At 39.0% G+C, this 12,880-nt stretch overlaps 1 protein-coding gene across 1 annotated transcript in view; it reads right to left on the reverse strand.

The window, feature by feature from the left end:
* Nucleotides 1-12,880, reverse strand: part of mccc1 (methylcrotonyl-CoA carboxylase subunit) — an 80,394-nt gene that overhangs the window by 51,434 nt on the left and 16,080 nt on the right. The window contains exons 2-3 of the mRNA XM_063045668.1: nt 1,187-1,230; nt 59-198 (exon numbers count right to left, since the gene is read on the reverse strand). Of these exons, the coding sequence (XP_062901738.1) occupies nt 59-198; nt 1,187-1,230 (184 nt within the window). The remainder of the gene's footprint in view (nt 1-58; nt 199-1,186; nt 1,231-12,880) is intronic.

A 12,880-nucleotide genomic window follows, 5' to 3' on the forward strand; every position in this document is an offset into this window, starting at 1 on the left:
AGCATAAATGCGTACGTGAAGCATCCTCTGCTCTGTGTGGTCTAATATCATGACTTACCATTGAGACATGCATGGAATTTTTGTCCGCTTCACTGTAAACTGCCACAGAACGAACACCCATCTTCTTCGCTGTCCTCATGACCCTGCAGGCAATCTCGCCTCGATTTGCAATGAGGACTTTCTCTATTCTGCAACTGCCTGTTTAACAGATTAAGGATCGGTTTAGTTTTAAGGGACTTCCTTGTATAATATATTTAAATATAGAGTAGATAGATATTACACTATTAAGAAAAAGGTAATTTTGGCTCACTAGGCATTATCCTGAATCCGAATATCTACGAATGACAATGTGACAGGTTACACTTCAACCTCAGAATTTATTTCACAACAATCACTGACAATTTCTATGAAGAAAGCAACACATGCTGTCATCAAAACAAAATAAAAACCACTTAATTTTGGTAATTGCTGTGAAGTGAAACCGACCGGGTAATCTCAGGGCTGTTATCTAGTGTTACCTGATACCAACAAACAATAACTAGATATTTACATAGCGGATAGTGCCACTCTAGTCACAACAATGCTGAAAATTCAGATTAGATACTAATAGTACATTTCATTTCAGCTCCACACAATTCCTTCCCCAACATCTGACAAAGAAATGACAAAATATATCACAAACGGGATTGACACTCGCAACAAGAGTTAATTGAAAAAGGATGTGAAAGTGAGTTCTTTTAAAGTCAGACGTGAGCAATAACGTTACATCAGCAAGCAGATATTAAAATACTGTTGGAACTGCCATGTGGCAATCAGGTTCTTACAAGGGTCCACTGCATTTGAACGTAAATCTGTTTGCCCTAATAAAGTTTCTGGAATGTATCCAATATTCTAATGATATCTATTCATAATGCTTATAATTAAATCTATCAACTGTTGCAATACCTTTCAGCAACATTTCTAACCATTTCCTATTTTGTTCATTGAATGTTTACACTTTTTACTACTGACTACATTAACTGTGAATCATGCTGAGTTGAAAGAGTCCATTTTGTACCTCCATTAATGTGAATTTCTTCTGAATAGTATGGAATTGACATATTATTCTGGAGGACAAACATAAACTACAAATGGCTGTAAACTCGAATTAGCAGTGATGGAAGCAAGCACAAAAGAAAAAAGATACCTGTCGTAGCATTCCTTATGCATGTTCGCGCACAAGACCATTGCCTGCAAAATTTCAAGGAGAAAAGTTAATAGACTTACTTAAAGTTACAGTTTCTTAAATTGTCAGGCTAATTAAAATCCTCATTTAGAAAGTTATAGGACTGTATTTAATCAATAACAAGCCAACAAATTCACAAGTATAATAATGGAAAAAATTGACTTGCACAGACTCTTCATACAAGCAGTCAGTTTGAGCAGATATCGCAAAAAAATAAGCTTCTTAAATCTATCTAATTTCATTATGATTGTTAAAAGTATTGCTACTACAGAAAACAAGCAAAGTTAACACAAAAAAAAGATTTGCAAGAGATTCTGCAGATGCTGGAAATCCTGAGAACACACACAAAGTGCTGGAGAGAGGGCAGAGTCTTGGAACATTACAGAAGTGGAAATAAGCGGTCCTGTTTATGGTAGGATTATCATCACGGACTTTATGGAAAAGCCTATAAAAAGTAGCAGATAAAGTACAGCCCATTCATGGTTAAAGCCTTCCCCAACATTGAACACATTTACAAGACGCACGCTGTTGTAGGAAAGCAGCATCCATCATCAAGGACCCCCACCATCCAGGCCATGCCCTCTTCTAACTGATGCCATCAGGAAGGAGGTACAGGGGCCTCAGGTCCCACACTACCAAGTTCAATCCTCAGGTTCTTGAACCAAAGGAGATAACTTCACTCACCCCAACACTGAACTATTCCTACAACCTATGGACTCACTTTCACGGACTCTATAACTCACATTCTTGATATTTATTGATTGATTTATTTATTATTATTATTATATTATTTTGTGTTTTTTCTTTTTTATATTTGCACAGTTTGTTGTTGTTTGCACATTGGTTGTTTGTCTTTGCTGTGAGTGGTTTCCCATTGATTCTATTGTGTTTCTTTGTATTTACTGTGAATGCCTGCAAGAAAATGAATCTCAGGGTTGACATTTGAACATTGGCTGGTCTGGAGTACTCGATGTTCCAAACACGTGATCCCTGTCCAAGCAGAATTCATCAAAAAATAGAAGGGCATGAGACTTTTTGTCTTTGTTAGGTGTTTTACTAAATACTTTTCTTTTGTTGGTAACTTAGTTATAATTACTTTGTGAGCCATTTCTTTTATTTAACATCCTCCCTGATCTAAAACAGCCTCTGAATCAGGATACTTTGGTAGAGCTGGCTAGATCTGCGTGGAATGTTTAAGAGAAAAAGTAAAGCTGGAAAAGCCTGAGATATTCTGTATTCTGGGCTCAGGTGGGTTTAGACCCCTGGCAAATATGTTAGCAAACTGGGATTTCCATGGCATATGGAAAGGAAAGCGAAATTATTTGTCAGTGGCTGCAAAGGGCTGTTTGGTTAGGCTTCCCCGATCAGATAGGAAATGTGCCCCAGACAGGTTGCATCTTGTCAATAGGGTTATGAAAGGCTTATGCAGAAATTAATGAACTGAATCAGATATGGCACTGTTGAGGGAAGTAGGATTCAAGTTTAGGCCATCCGTGGAGAAACAGGAGAAGTTAGCAACAAGAGAATAGAGTTTGCGATGGGAATTGAAAACAATGGCTCGGCCTTCCTAATTGTTTAGCTAGAGAAGTTATCTACTCTTCTACTACCTGATTTAGGACAAAGAATATAATTGAATACTTATAACAGAACCAGATAGGTGCTGTTTCAGACATAACAGAGGAGGAAGGGGTGAAATTACTAGTCAGGGAAAATAAGTCACAGCAGTGCTCCTCAGACAGGACAGACTGGACGGCTTGTCTACTGAGGCTGTGAGGATGGAAATGAGGAATAAGATTATGTTACAGACCTTCCAATAGTCAGTAGGATTTAGAGGAGCAAATTTGCAGAGAGATTACAGACAGTTGTAAGGAAAGTAAGGTTGTGATAGTAAGCAATTTTAACTTTCGACTATTGACTGGGACTCCTGTACTCTGAAAGGCCTGGATGGTTTAGTTTGTGAAGAATGCATGTTCAGGAAAGTGTTCTTAATCAATATATGGAGGTCAATACTGGATCTCCTATCATGTGCAGGTGACAGATGTGTATGTAGAGGAAAACTTTGGATTTAGTGGTCATAATTCCATTCATTTCAAGATAATTATGAAGAATGATAGGACTGGCACTCGGATTCAGTTTCTAAATTGGAGAAAGGCTAATTTTGATGGCATCAGAAAGGATCTGGCAAGCGTAGACTGAGACAGGTTTTCCACAAAAGGATTGCTTGGTAAGTGGAAGGCCTTCAAATTTTGAGAGTACAGAGCTTGTGGGTCCCTGTTAGAATAAAAGGCAAGTTTAACTGCTTTAGGGAACCTTGGTTTTTGAGGTATGTTGAGGCAATAATTACGAAGAAAGAGGCGCATAGGCAGCAAGGAACAAATAAGGTACTTGAGAAGTATAAGAAATGTTGGAACACAGTTTATTACTTTCGTCCTCGATTGTAAACCAATTAAAGAAAACAAGAAGTGAATCTTATGTACATAGTGACAAAATTGGCAAACTGCTGGCTAACCAATTGAAGTCTAATTATGCTAAATCTCAAATTAATCAGATTTATATTCAAAATGACCGACTGATACTTGATCATGCGGGGATTAATCAAACCTTCTGTGATTCTTATTCTTCCTTATATCAATCAGAGTCTCCTCGAGACTCTAAATATATGAATGATTTTTTAGATAACCTAGACTTCCTTGAGATTTCACAGGATATGTCTTCTATGTCAGATACTCCCATTACCACTGATGAGATTAAGAATGTTATTTTCTCTATGAATTTGGGGAAAGCTCCTGGCCCTGATGGGTTTACCGTAGAATTTTATAAATGTTTTGCACCTTCATTAATCCCTTGGTTCTGTAGGGTTTTCGAGGCTTCATTAAAAATTGGTAAACTTCCCGAATCTTTCAATACAGCGTCAATCTCTCTAATATTAAAGAAGGATAAAGATCCTGCTCAATGTGCACCTTATAGACCAATATCTTTATTAAATGTTGATTCTAAAGTTTTTTCTAAGTTATTAGCAAACAGATTAGAAAAAGTACTTCCTTTTATTATTTCGGAAGACCAAACGGGTTTTATTAAAGGTCGTTACTCTTTTTATAACATTCACACACTGTTAAATATTGTTTATACCCCCTCATAAAATGTTCCTGAGTGTGTTATCTCTTTAGATGCTGAGAAAGCTTTTGATAGAGTAGAATGGCCTTACTTATTTAAGGTGCTTGAAATGTTTAATTTTAGCTCGAAATTTATATCCTGGATCAAACTGTTATATCATTCTCCTGTGGCCTCGGTCCGTACTAACTTTCTAAGCTCACCTTTTTTCCCTCTTTTTTGAGGCACTCGACAAGGTTGTCCTCTTAGTCCTTTATTATTTGATATTGCATTAGAACCTCTTGCAATTGCCATTCGAGAATCTCCAAATATTACTGGGATAACTCGGGGCTTAAGGTCCCATAAAATATCACTCTATGCTGATGACTTACTTTTATATATTTCTAATCCTCAAAAATCCATCCCTGCTGTTTTAGAGTTATTAGCACAATTTAGTCTTTTTTCAGGTCACAAATTAAATCTTAGTAAGAGTGAACTTTTCCTGATTAATAAACAACTTCCCTTATATCATAACTTCCCATTTAAATTGATTAATAATTATTTTTCATATCTTGGGATTAAAATTACTTGTAAATACAAAGATTTATTTAAGATTAACTTTTTACCCTTAATTGACCATATTACTCAACTTTCATCTAAATGGTTTCCTTTATATTTAACTTTGATTGGTCGTATTAATGCAGTTAAGATGTTTTTTTTGCCAAAATTTCTATATATATTTCAGGTATTACCAATCTTTGTTCCAAAATCTTTTTTTGATAAAGTTGACTCAAAAATTTCTTCATTTATTTGGCAAAATAAAAACCCGAGACTGGGTAAAATACATTTACAGAAAGCTAAGAGAGATGGAGGTTTAGCATTACCCAACTTTAGATTTTATTATTGGGCAATTAATATTCGACATATGAAATTTTGGTTACTTGACCAGGATATACTATCCATTCCTAAATGGGTAGCACTGGAATTACAATCTGTTCAGGGCTATTCACTTGGCTCTATTTTAGGTTCCTCTCTTCCTTTTGATTTGAAACGCCTCAAACAGGTATCTAACCCGATAGTTAAATATACCTTAAGTATTTGGTTTCAATTCAGAAAATTTTTTGATCTTAACCAATTTGGGCTAGCGATTCCTATTTTAGGTAACATATTTTTTTATCCCACTTTTACGGATCGTGCTTTTCAAATTTGGAAGACTAAGAGTATTTCACGGTTTTTGGATTTATTTTTAGATGGTTCCCTTATGTCTTTTGAACAATTATCTAATAAATATAATTTATCAAGAATACATTTTTTTAGATATCTACAAGTTAGAAATTTCCTAAGTACTATACTTTCTTCTTTTCCAATGCTTCCTCCTACATACATTTTAGATACTATAATTAACCTTAATCCATGTCAGAAAGGTGCATCGGCTATGATTTATAATATTATTATGAAACTTAGGAAAGCTCCATTTGATAAGATTAGAGTAGATTGGGAACAGGAATTGGGGTCTATCATTTCCGTGGATGACTGGGGGCAGATTTTACAATTAGTCAATACTTCCTCTATTTGTACTAAACATTCCCTAATTCAATTTAAAGTTGTTCATAGGGCACATATGTCCAAAGATAAATTAGCTCGCTTTTATTCTCATATTAATCCTTTTTGTGATAGATGTCCGGGGCAGATAGCCTCTTTAACTCATATGTTTTGGTCTTGTCCTACTCTGGAAACTTTTTGGAGAGACATTTTTAATATTATCTCCAAGGTATTGAATATAGATATCTCTCCTCACCCTATTACTGCTATCTTTGGACTACCTAAAATTTCTAGTAATCTTTCCCCTTCAGCCCGTAGAATGATTGCATTTCTTACTTTAATGGTGAAAAGATGTATCTTACAACATTGGAAAGAGCTTAATGCTCCAACTACCTTTTTTTGGTTTTCTTAGACGATATTATGCTTGAATTTGGAGAAAATTAGAAGCAATCTTTATGATTCCTCACTTAAATTTGAACAGACCTGGAGATCTTTTATTCAATATTTTCATTTAATGTAATTTTTTTTTCTCCTTTTTTTTGCTCCATATTTATATACCCTTCCTGTTTTTTTTAAACTGTTTTTAATGGAGGTCGGGATTGAGGACGTGATTTTAAGTTTTTTAACTCTGCTTGGTTCCAAGCTAGCCCATTGCTTTGCTTTGCTTTTAGTTAGTTGCACGGTGGTTTTTTGGGGGTTTTTTTTTTCCCTTTTCTCTATTGATATATATATATAAAAATTAGTATACTATTATGTTACCTTAGTATGTTATGTTTAAAGTACATTGTTTGTATCATTTTTTTTGTATTAATATCTCCTGTAATTTTATTATATTCTAACAGTGTATTAGTGCCTTTATGGCTTACCTTTTTGTATACTTATTTAATAAAAAGATTTAAAAAGAAAGAAAGAAAGAAATGCAAAAGAACACTTACAAGGGAAATCAGGACTAAAAGAGGTTGGTCTGACAGACACGGTGAAGGAGAATCCCAAGGGCTTCGACAAGTATATTAAGAGCAAAAGGATAGCAGGTGACAAAATAGGTCCACTTGAAGATTAGCGTGGTCATCTATGGTCACCCAAAAGAGGGTGGGGAGATCTTAAATGCACTTTTTTCCATCAGGAGGTGGACACAGAGACTATAGAACTGAGGCAAAACAGCAGTGAGTTCATGGACCATACATGGACTACAGAAGAGGAGGTGTTGCTGTCTTGAGCCAAATTATCGTGCAAAAATCCCTGACAAGGTGTCCCCACAGACCCTGTGGGAGGCTAATGCAGAAATTACAGGGGCCTTGGCAGAGATATTTAAAATCCCCTTAGCTACAGGAAAGGTGCTGGAGGACAGCTAAAGTTGTTCCATTGTTCAAGAAAGGCTCTAAGAATAAACTGGGAAATTATAGGCTGGTGAGCCTGATATCAGTACTGAGTAAATTAATGGAAGGTATTCTAAGGGACAGACTGCCACTCTGACTGGAGACCTGTGATTAATGGTGTACCACAGAGACTGTTACTTCTTCCTTTGCTTGTCATCTATATCAATGGTCAGGATGATAATGTGAGTGAGACTAAAATTCGATTAGCAAATATACAGATGACACTAAGATTGGGGATATAGTGGACAGCGAGGAAGGCTATCAAAGCTTGCAGGGATATAATAGGGGTATGTGGGAATACAAATCCATGATTCCTTGCAAGTGGCAATAACAGGTAGATAGGGCCCAAAGGAGGGCTTTTATTTATCACATGTACATTGAAACATACAGTGAAATGCATTGTTTGTGTTAACAGCCGACAGAACCTAAAGATGCAGCCCACAAGTGGCGTCAAGATAGCAAAGCTACAATGTTCAACAGAACAACACAAGCAGCACAACAAAACAGAACAATAGCACTCCCTCTCTTCTCGCTGCTGCCATCAGGAAGGAGGTACAGGAGCCTCAGGATCCATACCACCAGATTCAGGAACAGAGATTACCCCCCAAGCATCAGGCTCTTGAATCAGAAGGAATAACTTCACTCACCCCAACACTCTGAAGCCTAATTTGGACAGTTGTGTGCCGTTCTGGTTACTTACCGACAGGAAAGATGTAAATAAGCTTGAAAGAGTACAGAGAAAGGACGTTGCCAGGACTTGACGATCTGAGTTATAGGGAAAGGTTGAATCGATTAAGACTTTATTCCCTGGTGTGTAGGAGAATGGGGTGAGATTTGACAGAGATATACAAAACTATGAGGATATAGATAGGGTAAATGTGAGCAGACTTTTTTCAGAGGTTTGGTGAGACTAGAGCTAGAGGTCATAGGTTAGGGACGAAAGGTGAAATATTTAAGAGGAATATGAGAGATAACTTCTTCACTCATTAATAAAGGGGAGGCGGAGCTACGATGGTGCTAGACAGCAGCTCCTTCAAGCTCATCTGCAGAAACAGCTTTAATGTCTACCTTTAACGTCTCTCTTTTTCCTTTGCAAGGTGGATGGGGTTCTGTTGGAGATCCTGACCTACAGCTGCACTCAAACTTTGGTTCTTTATGACGCTGGTTCCCGCTCTTGGGGCTCACTGGCCGGCTGTTTTTCAATATCCCAAAGACACGGCCTACAAGACGAATGCGCCTTCAGGGCTCTGAGACTTTGCGGGCCCTGGGGACAAACTGCTTCTACGCTGGTGCTGCCGACCAGAGCGTTGCAGGAGAAAACGGAGCATCAGCAACAGCGGATCAGCTGTTGGGGGGGGGGTCTGTACTCAGATTGCTCTTTCTCTCGCAGGTGGCAGAGAGTTTGTTGCTAATTCTCAAGTTGGAGAACTTTGGGGGGAAAAATGTGTTGCAGCAGACTTTAACACTGTAAATCAGCACATTTTGTTTTTGTCTTGTTAGCCTTCCCTCTCATTGTGTGACACCTCTCTGTTCCTTCATTAGGGAGAGAGGGAGAGAGAGGGTGGGGGAGAGGGAGAGAGAGGAAGGGGGAAGGGGGAGGGGGAAGGGATCACGTCTGTGGTACGTCAAATTGTCAGGTGAATGATTAGTTTGTTGGACTGCAGAACATAATCTTTATCGGGGGTTTTCCTATTGCATGCTCGGTGGGTGGAGGGTGCTGATACATTTTGCTGAAGTAAGCCCAATTTATACTTCTGCATCAAACGTACGCCGTAGGTACCGTGTACCCTACGCCATAGGGTGACGTGCACCTCCCCAAAAATGTAACTCACACATTGCGGCGACGCAGACCCCAACAACTGTGATTGGTTCGCTTGGTAGCATCGCATTTCCGGTTGCTTTTCTCCGCCATGTCTGTACACTCATGCGAAATAAATGGTTGGAGACGATGAACCAAATCGTCAAATCTACCTGCCGACATCCGAAAGTATTTGAAATACATTTCCTCGTCCATGTCTCTCACGAAGAAACTCAACACAGTGGCACAGGAACCCCACCGCCAACTAGCATTTTGGCAGTGAATTGCAGAGCGACGCAGACACAACTATGCATGCTCGCTATGGCGTAGGGCTACGCAAAAGTATAAATCAAGCCTACGGCATAGCCCGTACACACAAGTATAAATCAGCCTTTAGGGTCGAAGCTTTGCTGCTGCTGCGTGTGTGTGTGTGTGTGTGTGTGTGTGTGGGGGGGGAGAGGGGGCTTTGGGGTTCTGACATTTTTACTGTCACTCATTCCTTGGGGTACCCTTTTATTTTCATGGATGTCTATGAAGAAGGAGGATTTCAGGTTGTATATTAATACATTGTCAGGTATTAGATGGAGCTATTGAACTCAGAGGGTGGTGAGACTGTGGCATGAGTTGCCAGTGTAAGTGGTGGATGTGGATTTGATTTCCAACACTTAAGATCAAATTGGATAAGTACATGCGTGGGAGGTGTATGGAGGGATATGGTCCCGGTGCTGGTTGATGGGACTAGGCAGAATAGCAGTTCAGCATGGACTAGAAGGGCCAAAGGGTTGTTTCTGTGCTGTAGTGCTCTATGACTATAACAGTCAAGAGAAGTGATGCTGTGGTAAAGTTTGCTGCTTTCAGCATACTGTACATATGGAAAGCAACTCCTGGTTCTGGTGTGACGCTTCTGAAGACAAGCACATTGATGTGAAATAGGGGAGACAAGGCTGTGTTTTTGCACGACCACTAAACACATCACAGCAATCCCAGGGAGAGATGCCCCAGAGTCATAGAGTCGTAGGGAAATGCCGGAGAGAAACAGGTCCTTCAGCCCACACCAATTGTCATCCGTCCATTTACATTAATTCCACATTAAACCCATTCTTTATTCTCCCCACATCATCAACTAACTCTCCCACACACTGGAGAAAATTTAGAGCGGCCAACTAACATAGTCGGGATGCATGAGAAAAGTGGATCACCTGAAGGAAACTCACGCAGACACAGGGAGTAAAGGCAAATTCCACACCTGGCAAAGAGATGCAAAGACTCTACCAGCTATGCCACCGTACCACACAAATGATAATTCTGTAGATGGGCTGGGTAGCTAGGGAAAGAAGCAAGCAAATGCAGTGTGATCCAGTGAAGAGAGTAGCATCGGGCAGTGTGACCAGTTTTAAAAGACAAGAAAGCCAAAGAATAATAGATTATCTTTGTCAAAAATCACTGTGGATGCCATTAGTAACTTTGATCAAAGTAGCTCTGATACTGTTATTGGTACAGAAATTCAATTTGCGAGGTTCAAGTAGCTATCCCCGGTACAATAATTGGGATGTCACTTATACCTGAGAACTCAGCAAGGAATAGGAGACGCTATAATAGTCACAGAGAAATGCATTGGACAGAGAGATTAAATAAATTTTCTTTGTTGAGGACAGGTAATGGTAATAGGCCGTAAGAAAACAGCACAATCCACAGGGAAATCTGATCAGTTTTTTTTTATAGATATATGTTAATGTTCAATATTTTAGCTTTTGAATGCTAAAATGCCAATTAATTTTGCCCCGGATTATTGTCTGTTTCTCCAGGACTGTTTTAGGCTGAATGACCATCTTTGTCAAGTTTATCTCCCTCTTTCTTTAAGTGAATGGTATAACTTTAGTAATCCTGCAGGTCTCTGGCACTTGAAGGGAAAGATATTGGCCCAAGTCTCTGCAAAGTCTACACTTTCAGGGTTTAGAATGCATCCAATCGGAGCCAGGTCATCTTTCTACTTTAAAGACTGTCAAGTTTTTTTAAAGAACCTTCCTATTATCTATTTCTGTCCTATCAAATTATGCAGCCAAACCCCCCTGTACCCTGCATTGGCATCAGCTTCTTCACAATGAAGATGTTGGCAAAATGTTTCACCCCATCTCTCCCTAAGATCTTCTCTACATGAAAGATCTCCTCTATACGTTTTTGATGAAATAAACCTTAAGTAGTTAAAGAACAGGCTACTTAAAGTAGTTAAACTCAGTTTTTTTAATTGTCATTACTCTTAATATTGTCTTTTTTGGTACAAATAACTTTGTAATTGAGGATTACATTCTCTATTTTGGAGCAAAATTATACCATACATTTACAGATAATCCACATTTATTTAGAATACATTATTGACCCCTTTCATTGGAAGGTACTTCTGTGGAATTTTACTTTCACAAATAATAATCTCTTTAACCACGCAAGTCTATTTGTTCTTTCACATAATCAAAGTACAAAGTACATTTATTAATAAAGTGTCTAAACTATACAACCTTGAGATTCGTCTCCTTACAGGCAGCCACAAAACAAAGAAACCCAATAGAGCTCATTAAAAGAAAAGAAGAATGTCAAACACCAAATGTGCAGAGAGAAAACAAAACAAATTGTGCAAACAATAAAAGCAAATAGCATTCAGACTTGAAGTTCACGGAAGTGAGTTGGCAATCACAGTTAGTTGCAGGCCCCAGCCTTGGCTTAGTGCAGAGATAAGTAAATCTCACAGGGCAGCAAGAATCAGAGTTTCTGATTCTACACTTGCAACACTCTGTATTTCACACAGCATTTAGTACATTTAGATAGCTATTTGAAGAAATTATAGGTAACCTGCTTTGACAGTCACAGGGTTGTTCCAGCTGTCAAAAATCTTATGATTGGTAAAAATAAAGCATATTTCCAGTAACTTACACATAATAAAGCTATCAGAAATGGCAAGAGACAGTCTCAGTCCAAAATCAAATTGCAACCAGCTGTCAGTTGTTGCAAGGATTACATTCTATAATGAGCTACATAACTAAGTCAGGCAGCATCACTGATAACAACACATCCCTTCCCGATGACCTTGTGTGTTCTGAACATAACAGGATTGGCATGTCACCACCCACCCTGACAGCCTCCAATGCAACTAAACCCACAGCAACCATTGTGGATGCAAGATCAGTCTTCTGGAGAGTGAACCCATGGAAAGCATCTGGCCCAGATGATCTTCCTGGCCACGTCCTTAGATCCTGCGTAGATGCAGATTATTTGCAGACATTTTTAATCCCTCTGCTTCGATCTGAGGTTGCCCCTGTTTTAAGAAGACCACTATCATCCCGGTACCTAAGAAAAACAAGGTTATACACCTTAATGACTCCTGCCCAGTGGCTCCTGCATCCACCATCATGAAGTGCTTTGAAAGGCTGGTTATGGTATGCATTCCAGCCTTCTAGACAATTAGACAACCACTTCCAGAGTGGCTTGGTGGTGTGGTGGTTAGCACAACACTTTACAGTACAGGTGACCCAGGTTCAATTCCCACCACTGTCTGTAAGGAGTATGTACGTTCTCCCCATGACCGCGTGGGTTTTCTTGGGTGCTCCGGTTTCCTCCCACAGTCCGAAGGCATGCCGGTTGGTAGGTTAAGTGGTCATTGTAAGTTGTCCTGTGATTATGCCAGGGACTAAATTGGGGAATGCTGGGCAGCACAGCTTGAGGGGCCAAAGGGCCTATTCCACGATGCAGCACAATAAATAAATAGATAGATAGATAGCGTGGACTCACTGCAATCGCCTACTGCCAAAACAGGCCTACAGTAGACACCATCTCCCTGGCCCTACTCTCAGCTCTGGA

Source organism: Mobula hypostoma, chromosome 4, assembly GCF_963921235.1.
Source record: "Mobula hypostoma chromosome 4, sMobHyp1.1, whole genome shotgun sequence".
Classification (NCBI taxonomy): Eukaryota; Metazoa; Chordata; class Chondrichthyes; order Myliobatiformes; family Myliobatidae; genus Mobula; species Mobula hypostoma.